The sequence below is a fragment of the Balaenoptera ricei genome, chromosome 3, assembly GCF_028023285.1.
Source record: "Balaenoptera ricei isolate mBalRic1 chromosome 3, mBalRic1.hap2, whole genome shotgun sequence".
In the NCBI taxonomy this organism is placed as follows: domain Eukaryota; kingdom Metazoa; phylum Chordata; class Mammalia; order Artiodactyla; family Balaenopteridae; genus Balaenoptera; species Balaenoptera ricei.
The window spans coordinates 30,225,595-30,242,356 of record NC_082641.1 but is presented as its reverse complement, the minus strand read 5'-3'; the positions used below and the strand labels follow the sequence as shown (position 1 = coordinate 30,242,356).

At 41.4% G+C, this 16,762-nt stretch overlaps 1 protein-coding gene across 2 annotated transcripts in view; it reads left to right on the top strand.

The window, feature by feature from the left end:
- CAPSL (calcyphosine like) overlaps nucleotides 1-854 on the top strand; it is a 29,952-nt gene extending 29,098 nt beyond the window's left edge. For both annotated transcript variants that reach the window (XM_059916241.1, XM_059916240.1), the window contains exon 5: nucleotides 753-854. In XM_059916241.1, coding sequence (XP_059772224.1) covers nucleotides 753-854 — 102 coding nt within the window. The remainder of the gene's footprint in view (nucleotides 1-752) is intronic.
- Nucleotides 855-16,762: the final 15,908 nt, after the last annotated feature.

Genomic DNA, 16,762 nt, shown 5'->3' with positions numbered 1-16,762 from the left:
CCTAGAGGTTGATTACTGCTCTTTGTGTCTCTGCTCTTAACTCTATTGCCTGTTATCGGAAGCACAGGGCCAAGCATGAAACACTAACACATATCCTGGCCAAATTGAGCGGTTGCGTGAGTTTGCCTTTAGCGCCTCTCCTATGGCTACTCCCCTGCTCTGTGCTAGTGTTTGGTCTAGACTCCCCTTCACTAAAGGGCTTTTAGTCTATTCATTTATGCTGTAAACTTCTCTAAAGTATTAATAATAACCACAAGTATCATGATACAAAGTACGCTCTACAGCAGCACTGTCACATAGAACTTTCTGTGATGATGGCAATGTCCTATATTGTGTTCTCCAAGATGTCAGCCGCTAGCCACAGGGGGCTAGTGTGAATGAGGAGCTGAACTTTTTATTATGTTTAATTTTAATTCAGTTAAATTAAAAAAGCCACGTGTGACTAGTGGCTACTGTATTGGATAGCACAGCTCTAGAGATTTTTATCTTATTGCAAGAAATGATGGCTGTGGGAAAACTGTAGCTGGCCAGTGGGCAGGCAGGTCTTTGGCGGCCCTTGCAAATGCCCCATCTCAGAGTCAGAGGGGAAAGTCAAGCCAGGCTCCCCCGCCGACTCGCCTGACCCTGCCTGAGGTCCAGTGGCAAAGCAAACTCAGTAGAAAAGATTTCAGGGAGAACGTAAACTGCTAAACAATGACACACATGTTTTGACACCATTTCCTTCTTTTTCCCTTGCCCTTAATCCCCCTCAGGTTTCAAAAGAAGACTTTTTGAACTATTATGCTGGTGTTAGCGCTTCTATTGACACCGATGCCTATTTCATTTTAATGATGAGAGAATCCTGGAGATTATGACTTTTGTCTGTTAATTCTTTTGCAAATCAGGGACTCTCAGAGAATGGAATGAGTTTGAAAGAAGTCCAATGCTGTAGATTTTGATGAACTAAAGTTTCTGGAAGATCTGGAATTTCAAAAGCAATAGATCTTCAATCATCTTACTTTATTACCTGGAACATGTTCATTTCCTTAAATGCCTGAGAATATATTTTCAAATCAGAAAGAAAGGAAGGAAAGAAGGAAGAAAGAAAATCATAAAGTGAGACTGGGAGGTGTTCCTTAGGTGAAATAATGCACTTGTTATAGTTGTGCCTCTTGCAGGTGTAAATGTAGCTGTTTCTCCACACCTTCACTTTATCTGCTGTCTTTGGAGTCTGTAGCAGGAGATGATAATAAAAGAGTTGGAGGAACATCCATCTGTGTAAAATTTCCTGAGCTTACTTATTTTGGTTTCTCTTGGTGAATACTTCATAAGTAAAATTTATTTTATTCTGAAATCCAATGACTTTTGGGGGGCCTATTTTTATATTTTGATCTGGGGATTAAAACTCAGCAAATTGCCACACTTGTGTGAACAGGGGACTTAAGTGCCTCCTGTGACGAAAGGAAGGTGAGCTGAGCTGGCCCACCTGGCTGAAGGCTGGGCTTCCTTGGAGTGACTCACTTCCTGGATCAGCCTATTAGGGTGAGAGAGATGCACAAGGAAAGGGAAGTGCCTGTTAGAAGCTGTGGAGACTTTCTGGGGCTTTGGGGTAAACTGGCGAGGGGGACTTTGGGGTAAACTGGCGAGGGGGACTTTGAAACTGATTTTGGAATTCACCTTTTGAACCCACACTTCCAGGCTGCTCCCCAAGGTTCATGATGTCAGATTTCCTGGCCCATTCTCTTCCTCTAGTGACTGCTTCTCAGGGAACAAAAATGGCTGGACATAACCAAAGGCCCTTCATCCTGGAAAAGCAGAAGAAGTGAGGGTGGGAGTGGAGATGGAAGGCTAAAGCTGGGCTTCTCCAACTTTGATGAGCACACACATCCCATGGGGATCTTGTTAATATGCTAATTTGGGTTCAGAAATCTGGGGCAAGGACTGAACTTCAGCCTTTCTAACAAGCTTCCCTGTGACGTTGATGCCTCTGGTCTCTGGGTAACACTTCGAGTAGTGAGGGGTAGAGAGATACCAGCGTGGATATTTCCAGTGCACTTGACTAATTATTTGCCCACCTTTGGTTGACCATACTAATTTATGATTTTTGACTGCTGGGCCATCCTCTCTTTGTCTTTAAAGTCGTGAAAGTCTGAAGGAAGTACCATAGAAAACAGGTGCTTCCCAGGCACATGAAGGAGAGAACTAGCACTTGTGCGGTGGTATTTCAATTGGAGAATTTTTCATTGTCCAGGACCGAGTCCTGCAGCCTTCCAGCCTCAAAGACCTGAGGGTGCCAGCCCACCGAGGGTAGGTTTTATCTCTTGAGACCTCCACTGAGCAAGCTCATAGCAACTGATCCTAAAACTGGAATCCAAACCATTCATCTACTATGGAGAATGCAATTCTCAAGTTTGCTGAGACCAAATGAGAGGACCTCGTCTAGGTTTGAGGATGAGAGAATGACAGCTTAGCACTCAGTTCAAGGTTGCTTTTAGCAGTTTATTCTCAGATATGACTAAGCAGTGCAAGAGGATATACCTGTGGTATGTTAGGGTAACAGTAACTGCTGTAGCAAATAAACCTGCACATTTACAAATGCTCAAACACAAAATATATTTATTTTTCACTCATGAAACAGTATTATGTATGTGCTATTCATGGTCGGTGACCAGCTTTTCTCTGTGCAGTGATTTCAGGTTGCAGGACTATTCCGTGTTGTGGTTCTGCTGTTCTCTAGGGCTTCATCATCAGTGACATCCGCATGGCTAAAGGGTAAAGAGGTATAGAGAAGGCTGAAGAGCTTTCTGAAAAGCTTTGGTCTGGAAGTGACACACATCAATTCTGCTTGCACTGCATTTGATGATAAATAGTCACACGATTACATCTAAATGCAAAGGAGGCTGGGAAGTGCAGTCCCGGGCAGGAAATATTCCCGCCAGTGAAAATCTATCTAATGACAGGAGAGTACAAATTTTGGTGGACAACTAGCTTTTTCAAAAAAAATTTAATTCATTTATTTATTTATTTTTGGCTGCGTTGGGTCTTTGTTGCTGCGCGCGGGCTTTCTCTAGTTGCGGCGAGTGGGGGCTACTATTCGTTGCGGTGCGCGGGCTTCTCATTGCGGTGGCTTCTCTTGTTGCGGAGCACGGGCTCTAGATGTGCGGGCTTCAGTAGTTGTGGCACGTGAGCTCAGTAGTTGTGGCTCACGGGCTCTAGAGCACAGGCTCAGGAGTTGCTGCGCACGGGCTTAGTTTCTCCGAGGCATGTGGGATCTTCCCAGACCAGGGCTCGAACCCGTGTCCCCTGCATTGGCAGGCAGATTCTTAACCACTGCGCTACCAGGGAAGTCCCAACTAGCTTTTTGAATAACTTTTGAAATAGCAGTCCCATTGCCTTCCATTTTCATAAAGAGGCATGCTTCGAACCAACATGGAGTGAGGTATTTGCTAGGTTAGAGGTAGAACTGAGGTCTCTCTATCTTTAGCCACATTGGCAGCAAAGAAAACAACTTCTACAACCATATAAGGTAATTATTTTCTAATCAGCAAGTCCTGTTATTTGGGCCTCATAGTTCTATTCCAGGCCTTGATATTCATGCTGCCATAACACTGAGGCAACTCATCCTTTATCTGCCCCTATGACACAAGACCTAGGAATTTTCCATCTATATCTATGCAGGGGATTTCTGTGGGGAGGTGTAGCTATGTCCTATTGCACATACTGGAACCAAGTTATTCATGTTGGTAAATGAGAAATGTTTTGCCCTAGAGACAGATCTCTTTTTGGAAACTTAATTATTATTATGAAGTTATTTGGTCATTGGAATCAGAACAAAGGGCATGTAGATTAAAATATTTAACGAAATTAGGCTGACAGTTTATAACATTCATTTTGCTAGTGAGACCATAATCTTCTCCCAACAGTTCCTGGCGGGGACTATCAAAGATGCCCTCTCTGACCTGTCTCTTTTTCAATGCGTCATAGCTGACTAACAGCCCATAAGGAGGGACACACACTTCACTTTAGATGTGTTGATTAGGCATGTCCAATGAAATCACTCAGGATCTGGTCTGCCTTGCCTGCTTGCAGTTGATGTTTGTCTCTTTAGGGTACTTTTATATAACTCTGTTCTAATTCATTGTGTATAAAATATCACAGCCATTTTATTGTTGTTCTGAGGGCTATCTCATTTCCCTGTTATTTGGAGTGCAACTTACTGTAGCCCCAGGGAACTGACAACAGAAATCAAGTGCATTCTTGTTTCATCTTAGAGGGAAAAATTCAATAGAAGAGAATTATCTTATCTGGAGATAGTTCATCAGAATAACCAAACAACATGGTTCAATGCGTCATGGGGAGAAGGTGACACAGGGTGAGGACCTAGATATTTTCAGGATGGGGGTTGGTCACCAGAAAGACTAACCACATAATTAGAGAGTGGAAATTTTGGGCCGTCCCAACTTCTGAGGAGGGGAGAGGTTCTGGAGATTGAGTTCAGTCCTGTGGACAGTGTTTTGATCAAGCATGCCTACCCAATGAGACCCAATAAAAACTTTTGAACACTGAGGCTCAGTAGCACTTCTAGGTTGGTGAGCAAATTGATGTGCAGGAAAGGTGACCCTGATTCCAGGAGAAGAGCAAAGCATAGCCTACCTTCTCTGTCAAACTTCACCCTATGTATCTTCATCTGGCTGGTCCTCCTGATTTGTATCGTTAATAATAAAACTGTAATTGTAAGTAGAGTGCTTTCCTGAGTTCTGTGAGTCATTCTAGGGAATTACTGAACCTGAGGGTGTTGTAGGAACCCACATTTCTAAGCAAATGGCTATAAATTCAAGACTGTAATATGGTAACCCTGCCTGAGATTCTGGCTGGCCTGGCCTGCTCTGTAGAATTCAGACTCAAGATGCAACACCAACTCTTACCAGATGCCAGCCTGCCAGCTTGCCATAAGGTGTTGGAAGTGCCAGTCCTCACAATCATGTAAACCAATTACCAATTTCTTTTTTTTGGCTGCGGGGCATGTGGGATCTAGTTCCCTGACCAGGGATCGAACCCACATCCCCTGCATTGGAAGCATGGAGTCTTAACCACTGGACCACCAGGGAAGTCCCTGAACCAATTTCTTAAAATAAGCCCTCTTTCTCTACACACACACACACACACACACACACACACACACACACACACACACTTGGTTCTGTTTCTCTGGAGAACCCTGACTAATACAGAAGTATAAGTAGCCTGGGGAACCCAGAAATAAGCAGAAAATGTCTGAAAGCAGACCATTCTTGTTGGGGGTTGTGCCCATTAATTTCTGGGGTCTGCCTTAACTCTGGGTAGTTAGTGCCAGAGTGGATTGCACTACACCTAGTTGGGGTTGCAACAGCAACAAGCTAAGTCATTATTTGCTAAACTGGCTCATATTTCAAAGTTCAATTCAAAAGTTAAAAGGTTTCGGGGCTTCCCTGGTGGCGCAGTGGTTGAGATCTGCCTGCTAATGCAGGGGACACGGGTTCGAGCCCTGGTCTGGGAAGAGCCCACATGCCGCGGAGCAACTGGGCCCGTGAGCCACAACTACTGAGCCTGCGCGTCTGGAGCCTGTGCTCCGCAACAAGAGAGGCCGCGACAGTGAGAGGCCCGCGCACCGCGATGAAGAGTGGCCCCCGCTCGCTGCAACTAGAGAAAGCCCTCGCACAGAAACAAAGACCCAACACAGCCAAATAAATAAATAAATAATAATTAAAAGGTGCTAATAATTAAAAAAAAAAAAGTTAAAAGGCTTTACAAAGCTTTCCTCAATCTTCTAGCAAGATTGACTTGTTCTTTCATTTTCTATGCTGCTTTTGTTGAGGATATATGTATCTTTATATCATAGTCTACCAGTCAGATGTATAAGAAATATTATTTTCTCTAGTAGACATTCATTCAAACTTGGAGCACTGCCCCATTCAAGCTGGCTGGCAGAAAATGTAGCTTAAGTCTTTCTTGGGATTCCTACCGAAGGCTGTTCTATGGTTCTTAAATTTGGTAAGCAGGGAAAGGGAAAGGGTGTAACTTCAGATCACACATGTTATCCCTGAGATGTCTGCTGCCTCTCTTACACCCACTGAATCTCGGCAGCTTTTCTACCATACTTGGGAAATGACAACTTTGAGAGCTGCCAATGGGGTAAATGAGGAGCTCACTTTGGAGAAAGCTATGGATATTTAAGGAAGAAATACAACAGGCATTTGGATATTCATTCAACCAATAAATATTTACTTAGTAAATATTTACTTAGCAAACATTACTACTCTAGGTGCTGGAGATTTAGCCTTGAACAAAAGAAATGATATATTTACTCATGAGAGTTCAGTATAGAAGACAAATTCTAAAGTTCAAGGTGTAGGTCCGGATGGATAGGAAAATCTGGAAGGTGAAGAGCCAATGAACGTATTGAAAAAAAGCAAAGGTACAGGAGAGACTGGATGACTGAAGGAGCAAGATTCTGGAGAAGGAGGAAGGACTGCGGTAAAGGACATTAACGGTTGACATTGTCCTCTGCTGAGGGAGGGGAAGCTCATCCTTTGACTAGGGGAAGAGTTGGTAGAGGTTTATGGGGGTTTAGGAGTGTGTGGATGGTGATAGTAAATAGAGAGGAAACATGAGTTTTGACTCAGTTTTCTCAAAGTGAAGGTAAAGTCACTTGCTGGGAATGAGAAGAACTGAGATTCAATGAGGATTTGAAGTAAGAGGTAGAGGTTTGGCTAGTGATGGAGTGCATTGGGAGAGGATGCTGCCAAGTATGAATAAAGAAAAGCACAAATTTGTAAGGACCCCAGTTGGCAGCATTCTGAAATTTTCACCAGGACCACCCAGCAGATAGGGAGAGATGTGAATTGTAGGGACATGTCATATCATCTTGTTCCATAACATCTATCACTGCCATTTGCATACAAGAGGTGCTCAATTAACTGGTGGAATTCAAAAATTATTTAAAAGATGGGAAGATGGGGAATCTTGAAGTTCACTGCTGTACTACCCATATCACAAGGAAGAAATCAGACAATGACTCTAGAACAGCAAATTCTCATTTTTTATCAAAGTAGTCAGTATCAAGATTATTCTAGAAAAATAGACTTTACAGGAAAAAAAATGAAAATTTTAATTCCAAGTAATAACTATACTGAGAAACATTTTGGTCTTTTAATTATTTTATTACAATAATAAAACATACACACTTTCTCCCAAAAGGAAAAGAAGACAAATGTAGTAAATGGGAAAGTCTTCTACTTTCATGTACTCATTTACCATTTCATTCTTCTCCCCCATAATCACCACTGTAAACTCTTTGGAGCATTGCCTTCCAGACTGTTTTATAAGCATATTCTTAATTCTGGTATTCTGTCTGTCTTTATATATAATTTTGAAAAGGTTCTTTTTTAGTAGACTCTTTTGTTTGCTTCTCTAACATCCTTTATTTCCTTCCTTCTTTGTCATGCCTGTTTTGGCCAGGTGTCCATCTCATCCTCAGGTCCAGAGATGGTGAGCCATTTCCAAGTCAACCAGTACATGGCATTCTCTTAGTGACTGTTATTGATCCAAGGATGTGCACATTACTTCAGTTGGGTCAATCATACTGAAGGGAAAAAGTAAATTTCATGTGTAAGAGAGAATGTTTTCCCCACTTAATTTATGGAAGAAATGGTTACATTTTTTTGCTATTAGACTAAAGGATCTATAAATATTGAAATCCTTCCATGGCCCAACCACTTTTCTTTCCCAAAATGTTCTCAGGAAATTTATAGATTAAAAGCATTTCATTAAGTAATGGAGAGAAGGTGACAGTGGGCCTGCTGCTGTATCGACGAGATAGGAAGGGCTTCCTTAGGTAGAGGCAACACTTGCGTCCTCCTGTAAATGTGGCGTCATAACTCTCCTCATATCTGACTGGCGTAATTTGCATTAACTGCTGATTCTTTACTCCTTTCGTTATCCATACTCTTTATCTTATGATTTGGAGTTCCCACACAAGAGGGAGTATATTTCTTTACTCCTTGATTCTGAGTTTGGTCATGTGACTTCTTTGGCCAATAGGATAAGGTGACCGGTGTGCCAGTTCTGAACGTAAGCCTCAGAAATTCTTTGTGTTTCTGCTTGTCCCCTAGTACCTCTACTATGAAATAAGTACGGGCAGACTATTAGTCTCAGGAAAAAGAGAGGGAACTCATGGAACGGTGGTATTCTCAGCGGGACTCAGCCTAAATCAGCTGACTTCCATCTAGATGCAGATGACTTGTGTCATCCCCGTTGATACCAGTAGAACTACCCAGAAGAACCTAACTTAGATCAGTCAACTCCCACATAATGGGCAATTTGTGAGAATAAATGATGTTGTTTGAAGCCACTGAGCTTTGACATGGTTTGTTACTGAGCATTAGTGTAGCAATAGCTAAGACACACTGCTTAATCTGGTATTTTCTCCTCGTGGGAATGATGGGGAAGAGAGGTGGAGACCTCTGCAGAGCTTCTTCCTAGAAAAATGGCATAGACATTTTTCCCTATTATGGTATATGAAGCTCTGTCATATTTCTTTTAATGATTTTGCTAATTTTCCATAGTATGGATATAGCATATTTTATTTAGAATATTAAATATTTTTCTCTATTACAAGCAGTGTTTCATCGATATTTCTTGTACATATATTTTTGACTCCTTCTGTGATTTGTTCTGTAGAGAATTTTTTTTTTTTTTAAGAGAGTCTTTTTTTTTTTAAACTTTTGGGGTTGTTTGTTTGTTTGTTTATTTATGGTTGTGTTGGGTCTTCGTTTCTGTGCGAGGGCTTTCTCTAGTTGCGGCAAGTGGGGGCCACTCTTCATCGCGGTGCGCGGGCCTCTCATTATCGCGGCGTCTCTTGTTGCGGAGCACAGGCTCCAGACGCGCAGGCTCAGTAGTTGTGGCTCACGGGCCCAGCCGCTCTGCGGCATGTGGGATCTTCCCAGACCAGGGCTCGAACCCGTGTCCCCTGCATTGGCAGGCAGATTCTCAACCACTGCACCACCAGGGAAGCCCATGTAGAGAATTTTAAAAAGTGAAATATCGGGGTATTCACCTTTGAATTTTTGCTCTTTTTTCCAAATTGCCCTCTTAAAATTTGTACTAATTGATATTCTTACCTACAGTATATGAGAAAGCCTCTTTTCCCATGCCCTTGGCAAGCATTGAAGTTAACAAGCTTGTAAATATTCCCAGTTTAACAGGCAAAAAAATCTATCTCATTCAATTTATTTGCATTTTTTGATTCTGAATGAGATTGAGCACATTTTCATATTTTTATAGTCAATTTCATTTCTTTCGTGAACCCTCTGTTAGTGTGCTTTGTCTATTTCCCTCTTGGATTGTTCATATTTTGCTTATTCACATATAAGATTCTTTGGATGTTAAGATATTAGCACTTTGCCTATCATATTGTTACTATATTTTTCCAGTTTGTTTTTATCTTTTCTGTTTGTTGTGGATTTTTAAAATGCAATAAAAATTTATCAATATTCTAAATTTTTTTGTAGTCAAATGTATCAATCTTTATGGCTTCTGGGTTTTATGTCTTATGTAGAAATGCATTCCACATCCAAAATGTATAAAATGATTCACCTATGTCTTCTGGCATATTTGTTTTCATTTTTTACATTATTTACATCTTCAATCTATGTGGGATTTACTTCAGTGGAAGAAGTTGGTCAGCACTTTCCTTTTTATCCATAAATGGCTGGTGTGTTGTTCCAATCTCTCTCTTTCTCTCTTTTAAATAATCCACCTTTACTACATTAATTAGAAATAATGAATTTTTTTGTAAGCACATGGATCTGGGCACAGGGTCTCTATTATTGGGCTGGCCAAAAAATTCTTTCTGGTTTTTCTGTAACATCTTACGGAAAAACCCGAAAGAACGTTTTGGCCAACCAAATATATTCCATTGATTGTTCTGTCACAAAATAAAAGAAAAGAAAAAGAAGAAAATATAACTAAGGATATCTGTAATTTTGTCACTTCTAAATGTATAATTAGAGTAATTTATATTGCCATTAAAAATGTGAATAAAATTTTAAAATCCCTTGTATAGTTAGCTTCTTCTCAATTTTTTTCTTCTCCAGAGTCATGCAGGCTCTTCTTGAACATGTATTTTCCATTTAGTATTTGGAATAACAGCATATGTATATATGTACATGATGTGGAAGGCTACACATCAATTAATAAATATGATTATTTCTGAGGAGTGGGATTGGTGAGCAAGGTCTTTTACTTGTTACACTATATACGTCTATGTTTCTTGAATTTTGGGGAAGAGGCACATATTACTTTAGTAATAAAGCATCAATAAAGATTTAAAGAAATGACTCAACATATGAAAATATTGTAATCAAAGACCTTAATGAAGTCTTTGTGCCTTTTAGTGTATTTTTAAAATTTGATCCGCTTGTGTTTTCAAGATGTGCAATCATTTCATCTGCCAGTAATGATCATTTGGTTTCCTCCTGTTTAATATTTATGCTTCTTACTTTTCTCCTTGTCTGCTTGCATTTCCTAGATTTCTAGGCCAATGTTAAATGTGATGGCAATGAAACTTCTTTTGTGTTATCTGTAAATTTAATGGAGTATAACCTTTAATACTTCATCATTGAGCATGATTCTGGTTTATGTTCTATTCTTATTTTACTAAAGCTTTTTATTTAAAAAAAAAATCCTAAGCACCACTCAAATCTACGTTGGCAACTTCATACTACGATTCATAAAAGCTTATTAATATACAAAAAAGGGATTTTCAGTGAAGCGTATTCATCAGTATCCTGCTGAAGCATTCATTGAAACTCTAATTAAACTATCTCATAGGATATAAAAGCAATGTTTCATTGTTATCAGTGAATAGCAGTGTCTTTAGCTTCATATTAAAATGTTTTCTGATTATTTTGCATTTTGTCTAATGACTCGTGCAGTTTGCACTTTGCAGCAACTAATTTGTTATTAAAAAGGAAAAAGTCCTTCTCAGTCTCTGCAAGTTCTTTTCTCCTCCTTGATGAGAGATCTTTACCCAGAGTAGAAAGGAATTCACCCTCGTGATTTATGGTTGAGGGATCCACCAGATTAACTCAAGTGTTAAGCACTGAAACTTTATTTTTCAAATCTCAGGGGCTTTGTGTGTTGTTTGCTTCACAGCTGGTTTTCACTAGTGTCCTGAGCAGTGTTAACGTATCCCTCAGACCCACCAGGTTTTACGTATCACACTTTGTTTGTCTGAACAGCTGCCTCATTGCAAGCTGTACACAAATTCCATACAAATGCTGCAAGCTATTAAAATTCAGAAGCTGGGTTAGCCTTCAAATGTGGATCTAAAATATACTAAATAAATGAACAAACAGAATTAAATGCAGGTACTCATCAAAGAAAGGAAGCTTTGGAAAATTCTTCCCCACACCACCTCACCCTATTGTTTCTCCACTTCTGTGGTTATGGTGGTTAAGAGTGCAGCTGGGGAGGTAACTGTGGATGGAGGAGGCAACTGACACCTTGCACGTGGCTGCCCAGATGAGCTATTCTCTCAGGGATGCTGTGTCTGCCTCTGCCTGAGCCTGGCATTCTTCTATCTCGAATGGCGATGAGGAAGTATCTTGACTAATAAAACATCATTCACTAATATATTGATTCATTCATTCTATGTTTTTTAATTATTTATTTATTTATTTATTTATAACATGTTTATTGGAGTATAATTACTTTCCTTCTAGATTTTACGTACTGTGTTTAGCGGCAGACATAAACCCCAATAAGTCATAGTTCTCTCCGCCAGAGTGCTCAGAAGCCCCTAGGGGCGTCAGACAAATTGGGCAATTACAAATCAGTGTGGTGACAATAGGGGTAAGTACACACATGAAATTTATTATGCCACACCCCTGATTAAAATCCTCTTAAGCACCCTCTTCCTCCACAGACTAAATCAAAATTTCTTAGGCTGGCATGTCAAATGCCACTGGCCCGACCAATTCTGCCAAGTGCCATCTCAGCCACCAGGCAGCAGACCCTCTGGACCAAGGATGATAAGCTAAGTAGATGCCCATAGACAGCTTCCACTGAAGCACCTGCTGAATGAACCTGCACACTCCATTCTCTCTCTGAGATACATTGACACCTACATTGGAATTTGGCTGCTGGCAAGTTTATCTCTAGTGCCCAACAAGTAAGGTATAAACTCACCCAAGTCAGTTGTGTGTGTTCCCAAACTCATTTAGTCCAGTCGGTCTTGTTACTGTAATTACATGATGCAAGCTGGCAAAATGTGAGTGTGCAAAGAAAGACTGCTGTTGACCTAGGAGGACTACTCGAATGGTTTGAAGAGACTTGATAAAGGCATATTGAAAGAATATTGCTAGCAAACAGGGTGGGAAAAGTGATGGTAAAAGACTAGAGTGGGGAGATAAAGCTAGGCATCTACATTTAGATATCTTCTAAAGTGTTTGAAAGTTCTTTTCCATTTTAAAGAAAGCAAAACTAGAAGGAGTAGATGAAGTGTTACTGGTGTGTATTACTTAAGAAAGACAACATGGAACTACAATCAATGACCCCAGAGGAACAGCCTTGGCCTTGTAATAAAAGAAGGATGAATGGGCATCCACTCATATGTTTTAAATTCAAATAAGATGTTCAAGGTAGATACATATTGTTTTTTTATCAAAGTGTCCTGTGTCTGACTCTCAGAAGTAACCACCAACACCCTACTGTTCCCAACTGAGACAGATAAGAAGACATTACCTACTGTATTTGTAACTCCCCAGATGGTCCAGGCTCTCTCTAAGCTCCATCACTTTGAACATGCTGTTTCCTCTGCCGGGAAATGCCCTCTCTCTACTCCAGGCTCTGTTAGCTGGCAATCTCCTATTTACTCTGTACTTCCTTCATGCCACCTCTTCTTGGTGCTTCTTTCCTAACACGTCCTTGGCTGTCCTTGTTTTCCTCACCCAGCAGTAGAAGGTCCTTCCTACATTTAAGGAACTCCCGGCTCTGTGAAGCAGAGCCTGCCTCTCATTGCAGAAGATGCAAATGCCAGCTATTCTCTGCCCCGACTCCCACTGCTGGTGCCCAGACACAGGACGAGGAGTAGCTGCTTTCAGCCATAGGCTCCTGCTCTGCCTTTAAACCAGAGCTGGTGATGTGGAGCTCTGGGACGCTGCTGCCGAGTCTGCTCTGGAGCGGGTGGTGGCAGCGAAGGGCTGTTTCCCATTTCTGGAGGTGCCAGTGGTTGAGATGCGGGGTGGCTCTGTGGCCTCCGTGTTCGTGTTTTGGCCCTCCCAGGTATTCTGGGAGCCCTCTGATAGCCTTTCGTAAATTCCTTTTCTCCTCAAATTAGCCAAAGCTGGTTCCTATTGCCTAAAGCTAAGATTCATGACTGATATTTTGGCTCATCACCCCGGTATGACATTGTCGCCTGTTCCAATGTGTCTTTGTCCCCCGTGTGATTGCGAGCTGGCGACATCCCATCTCATCTCCTTCACCCCTGTGCCCAGCTTAGTGCAAAGTAATGCAGAGCAGATCCTCAACGAATTGCTAATTTCTTAGTTTGCAAATGAATTACTTAATTGATGAAAAAAGTTTCCTCTGAAAATCTCAGTCCATAAAATAACAGCAAATGACACCGGGATGTTTCCAGTGGCTGAGGAGAAGCATGGTCCACTTTGGATAGCCTTTTATTCGTATTTCTCATAGAAGACAAGTTCAGTCACAGAGGGTTCCATAGTGTTTAATTAAATATATGACTGTAACACACATCGGATACTTATAACACACTTAGCAGCACTGCAAAATGTTTGTAATGCATGTGGAAAGTACACAGTCAAATCAGAGACTTTCGGTGTAGTGAACAATGGATATTTTAAAGAATAACCCCGAAGAAAAACAACTGGGCTGGCAGAAATGCCGTCTGATCTCCATCATTCCAGCTGTCTGATCACATATGCTCACTGTCTTCCTGGCCAATTCTAAGTCTTGTAGCCTCTCTACAAATGCTCTGAAAACACAAGCATGCACAGCTGAAACAGCCCACACTTGGCTTTTCTGAAGCAAATTCCCTTGGAAATGAGAATGAAGGGAGGGGCAAAGGCTGGTAGAAAGTCAGTCCAATAAGCCAGGGTGCCCTAGATTCAGACATGGTTGCTTAATTGACCAAATTACTTATCAGTTTTCTTTTCATTTCACGCCATATAGAACTAGCAGTTTACATCTCTGATTTATGCACTGTCTCTGACCAGGAGTTTTTCTTTCTTAATGAAATCCCAAAGAGCGTTGGTCAGAACAAATTTGTAATCTTACATTATACAGTATATAATCAAGCATTAGCAGCAGTTATGATTATAAGAGTATGATACATAGATTTTACATACCTCCGGTAACAGACAGACATTCACACACTGAATTCAAATGATAATCTATGCCAACAGGATTTTAAAGCTGGAGGGACCTTGATCTTCCTCGAGACCTATCCCCTCCTTTCTTTGAGAGACTGTTTATTTATATGAGGGATACAAACTTACAGCTTCCAGTCCTGACTTAACATGTAAGGTTGAGTAACTTACCTGTCCTGTCTGTGTCCCCATTTTCACATAAGGCAAAGATAATGGTAAGTACTTCATAGGACCTCTATGAATATGATGCAAGAGAGCTAGGTTGGGTGTGAGGTTTCCTGTGATGACCTCTTCCTCGAGACTTGGCTCACATTTCTACAGAAGGTAAAGAACCCACGTCCGCCTGGTAGAAAACGTCTTCTGCTCACACGCCAGGCAGATTCTGCTTTTCTTCCACAAAGATGTATACCACTCTTGTGGCATTTTCCCTGCCTGTCTTCCACCAGGGCGCTTTGAACATGCCTCCATGACTGCATTTTGTGTTATAACGATTTGTTTACAAGCTACCTTTCATTAGATTTTTCACTTTATGAGGGCAGGGTCCCAACCTTGTTTGTCTTAGACCTCCCAGCCTACCACTGTGGTTGGCACAGAGCAAGCTTTCCATAAATAATTGTCAAGAAAACGGAAGGGGTAATGCTTACAGAGGTGCTTTGAAAAATCACAAAAGTGCTGAGCAAATCTAAGGGTTTATGGGACTATAGTCATTGCTAGTGATTCAGAGAAAAGCGCTGGAAAGTACAACACTGAACTAGTCTGATTATTATTAGGCCTCTAAGCCAACAGATAAGGTCTATTAGTCCACTATTTAAAACTCACTTCACAGGCATCACAAAATAAAACCAAAAAGAAAATTTTAAAAATTAAAAGCACTTAATCTCCCCCCAAACAAACTAAAAACACAACAAAGAAAAAAGGCAAAATATAAATGACAACAATGAGGACAAACTCCCAAACAACAATAACAATCCTGGACTGATGTCCTTCTTGGTCTGTGCACACCCGGAGTGGCGATGTGGATGGTATGGGGGCCTGTGTAGAGGCATCAGCTGCCCTCCTCTGAGTTGAGACTGCTTCGCTGCCTTGACTTGGCTTGAGACAGCCTTTAAAAATTTATCTGGACCAAGAAATGCAAGAGGACCCATGTCAGATGTTCTCTGTATCTTCGGGAACATGGCCACAGTTGGCTCACTAACTGCATGGGCTTGTAATTCCTTCTCCCTGAAGTTTTGTGGCAACATTCATGGTGATAGAAATCAGGATGGTGGATGGATTTGGGTTGGGGAGTCTCTACACATATAGAAACGTTATCTCCTGGCTCATGGCTCAAATGCACCAGTGTCCTGAGTCCGTAACAGGTTCTTCCATCATCGATGGATGCCACTGGGTGGGAGGGGCAAGAGGATCATGCTCTTGGTAACTAAAAATAGAAATTCCAGGCTTCTAGTTGATTCTCTCTTGAGCACTTTTTCAGAAAAATGGAATAAAATGGTGTTTGTGGCTCTGTCTTACCGTCTCCATTTTTGGTAGACATGGCTGGCCATGATGCTTCATATGTCATGAGACCATTCCCCCCGCCCCCTGTCTTCCTTGTAGCCTTTTCAGTTCGGGTGAGCATAGGTCCCCATTTGCCTGGGACAGTCCCAGTTTACACTTGTTGTCCTGGAGTGATTATTTATAACTTCCCCTTTCACTTGCAAAAGTGACCCAGTTTGGACAATACATTATACAGTCACCCTGTTCTAAGTGAGGTTTGGCACTTGAGAGTGGGACAGTCCCTAGTTAAGAGGAAGGCACATGACTTGGAGGAGACTGCAGTAAGACTCCTGGGCAGCAAATCTTGATTCTACTCCTTGCTGAGTGGGGAACATGGATAAGCTAATTTAAGCCACAGTTTCATCATCTGTAACATAGAGAATAATACTAATCGCGCCCACCTCCCAGGATGATTGTGAGGATGCAGTGCGAACAGATGTGTAGAGCACGCAGCACGGCATTGTGTACATAGTGAGTCCTGACAATGGTATCTATTATTCTAATTCTCCTCTTCTTCTTTCTTCTGTTGCTCCCTTTGCCCTCCCCACCCCTCCATCTTTTCCTCCACCCTTTCTTTCTCTCTTTTCTGCTTTTTTTCCTTTCTGAAATAAATGAATCATTGCATTGCCTGAAGCAGAATGCCCCTGTCTCCTGTCTCTTGCCACTGAAGCAGGGAGGTGTGGTTGAAGCGCTGTTTCAGAAACCTGTGGACCATGTCGAGGCGCTGCTTTCATTTTGTCTTCTTTGTGCTGTGAGGGAGAGTGGGACTCAGTTATCTTTGTTCATCATGATGGTTCCGGTCGTCAGTTTCTTACAAT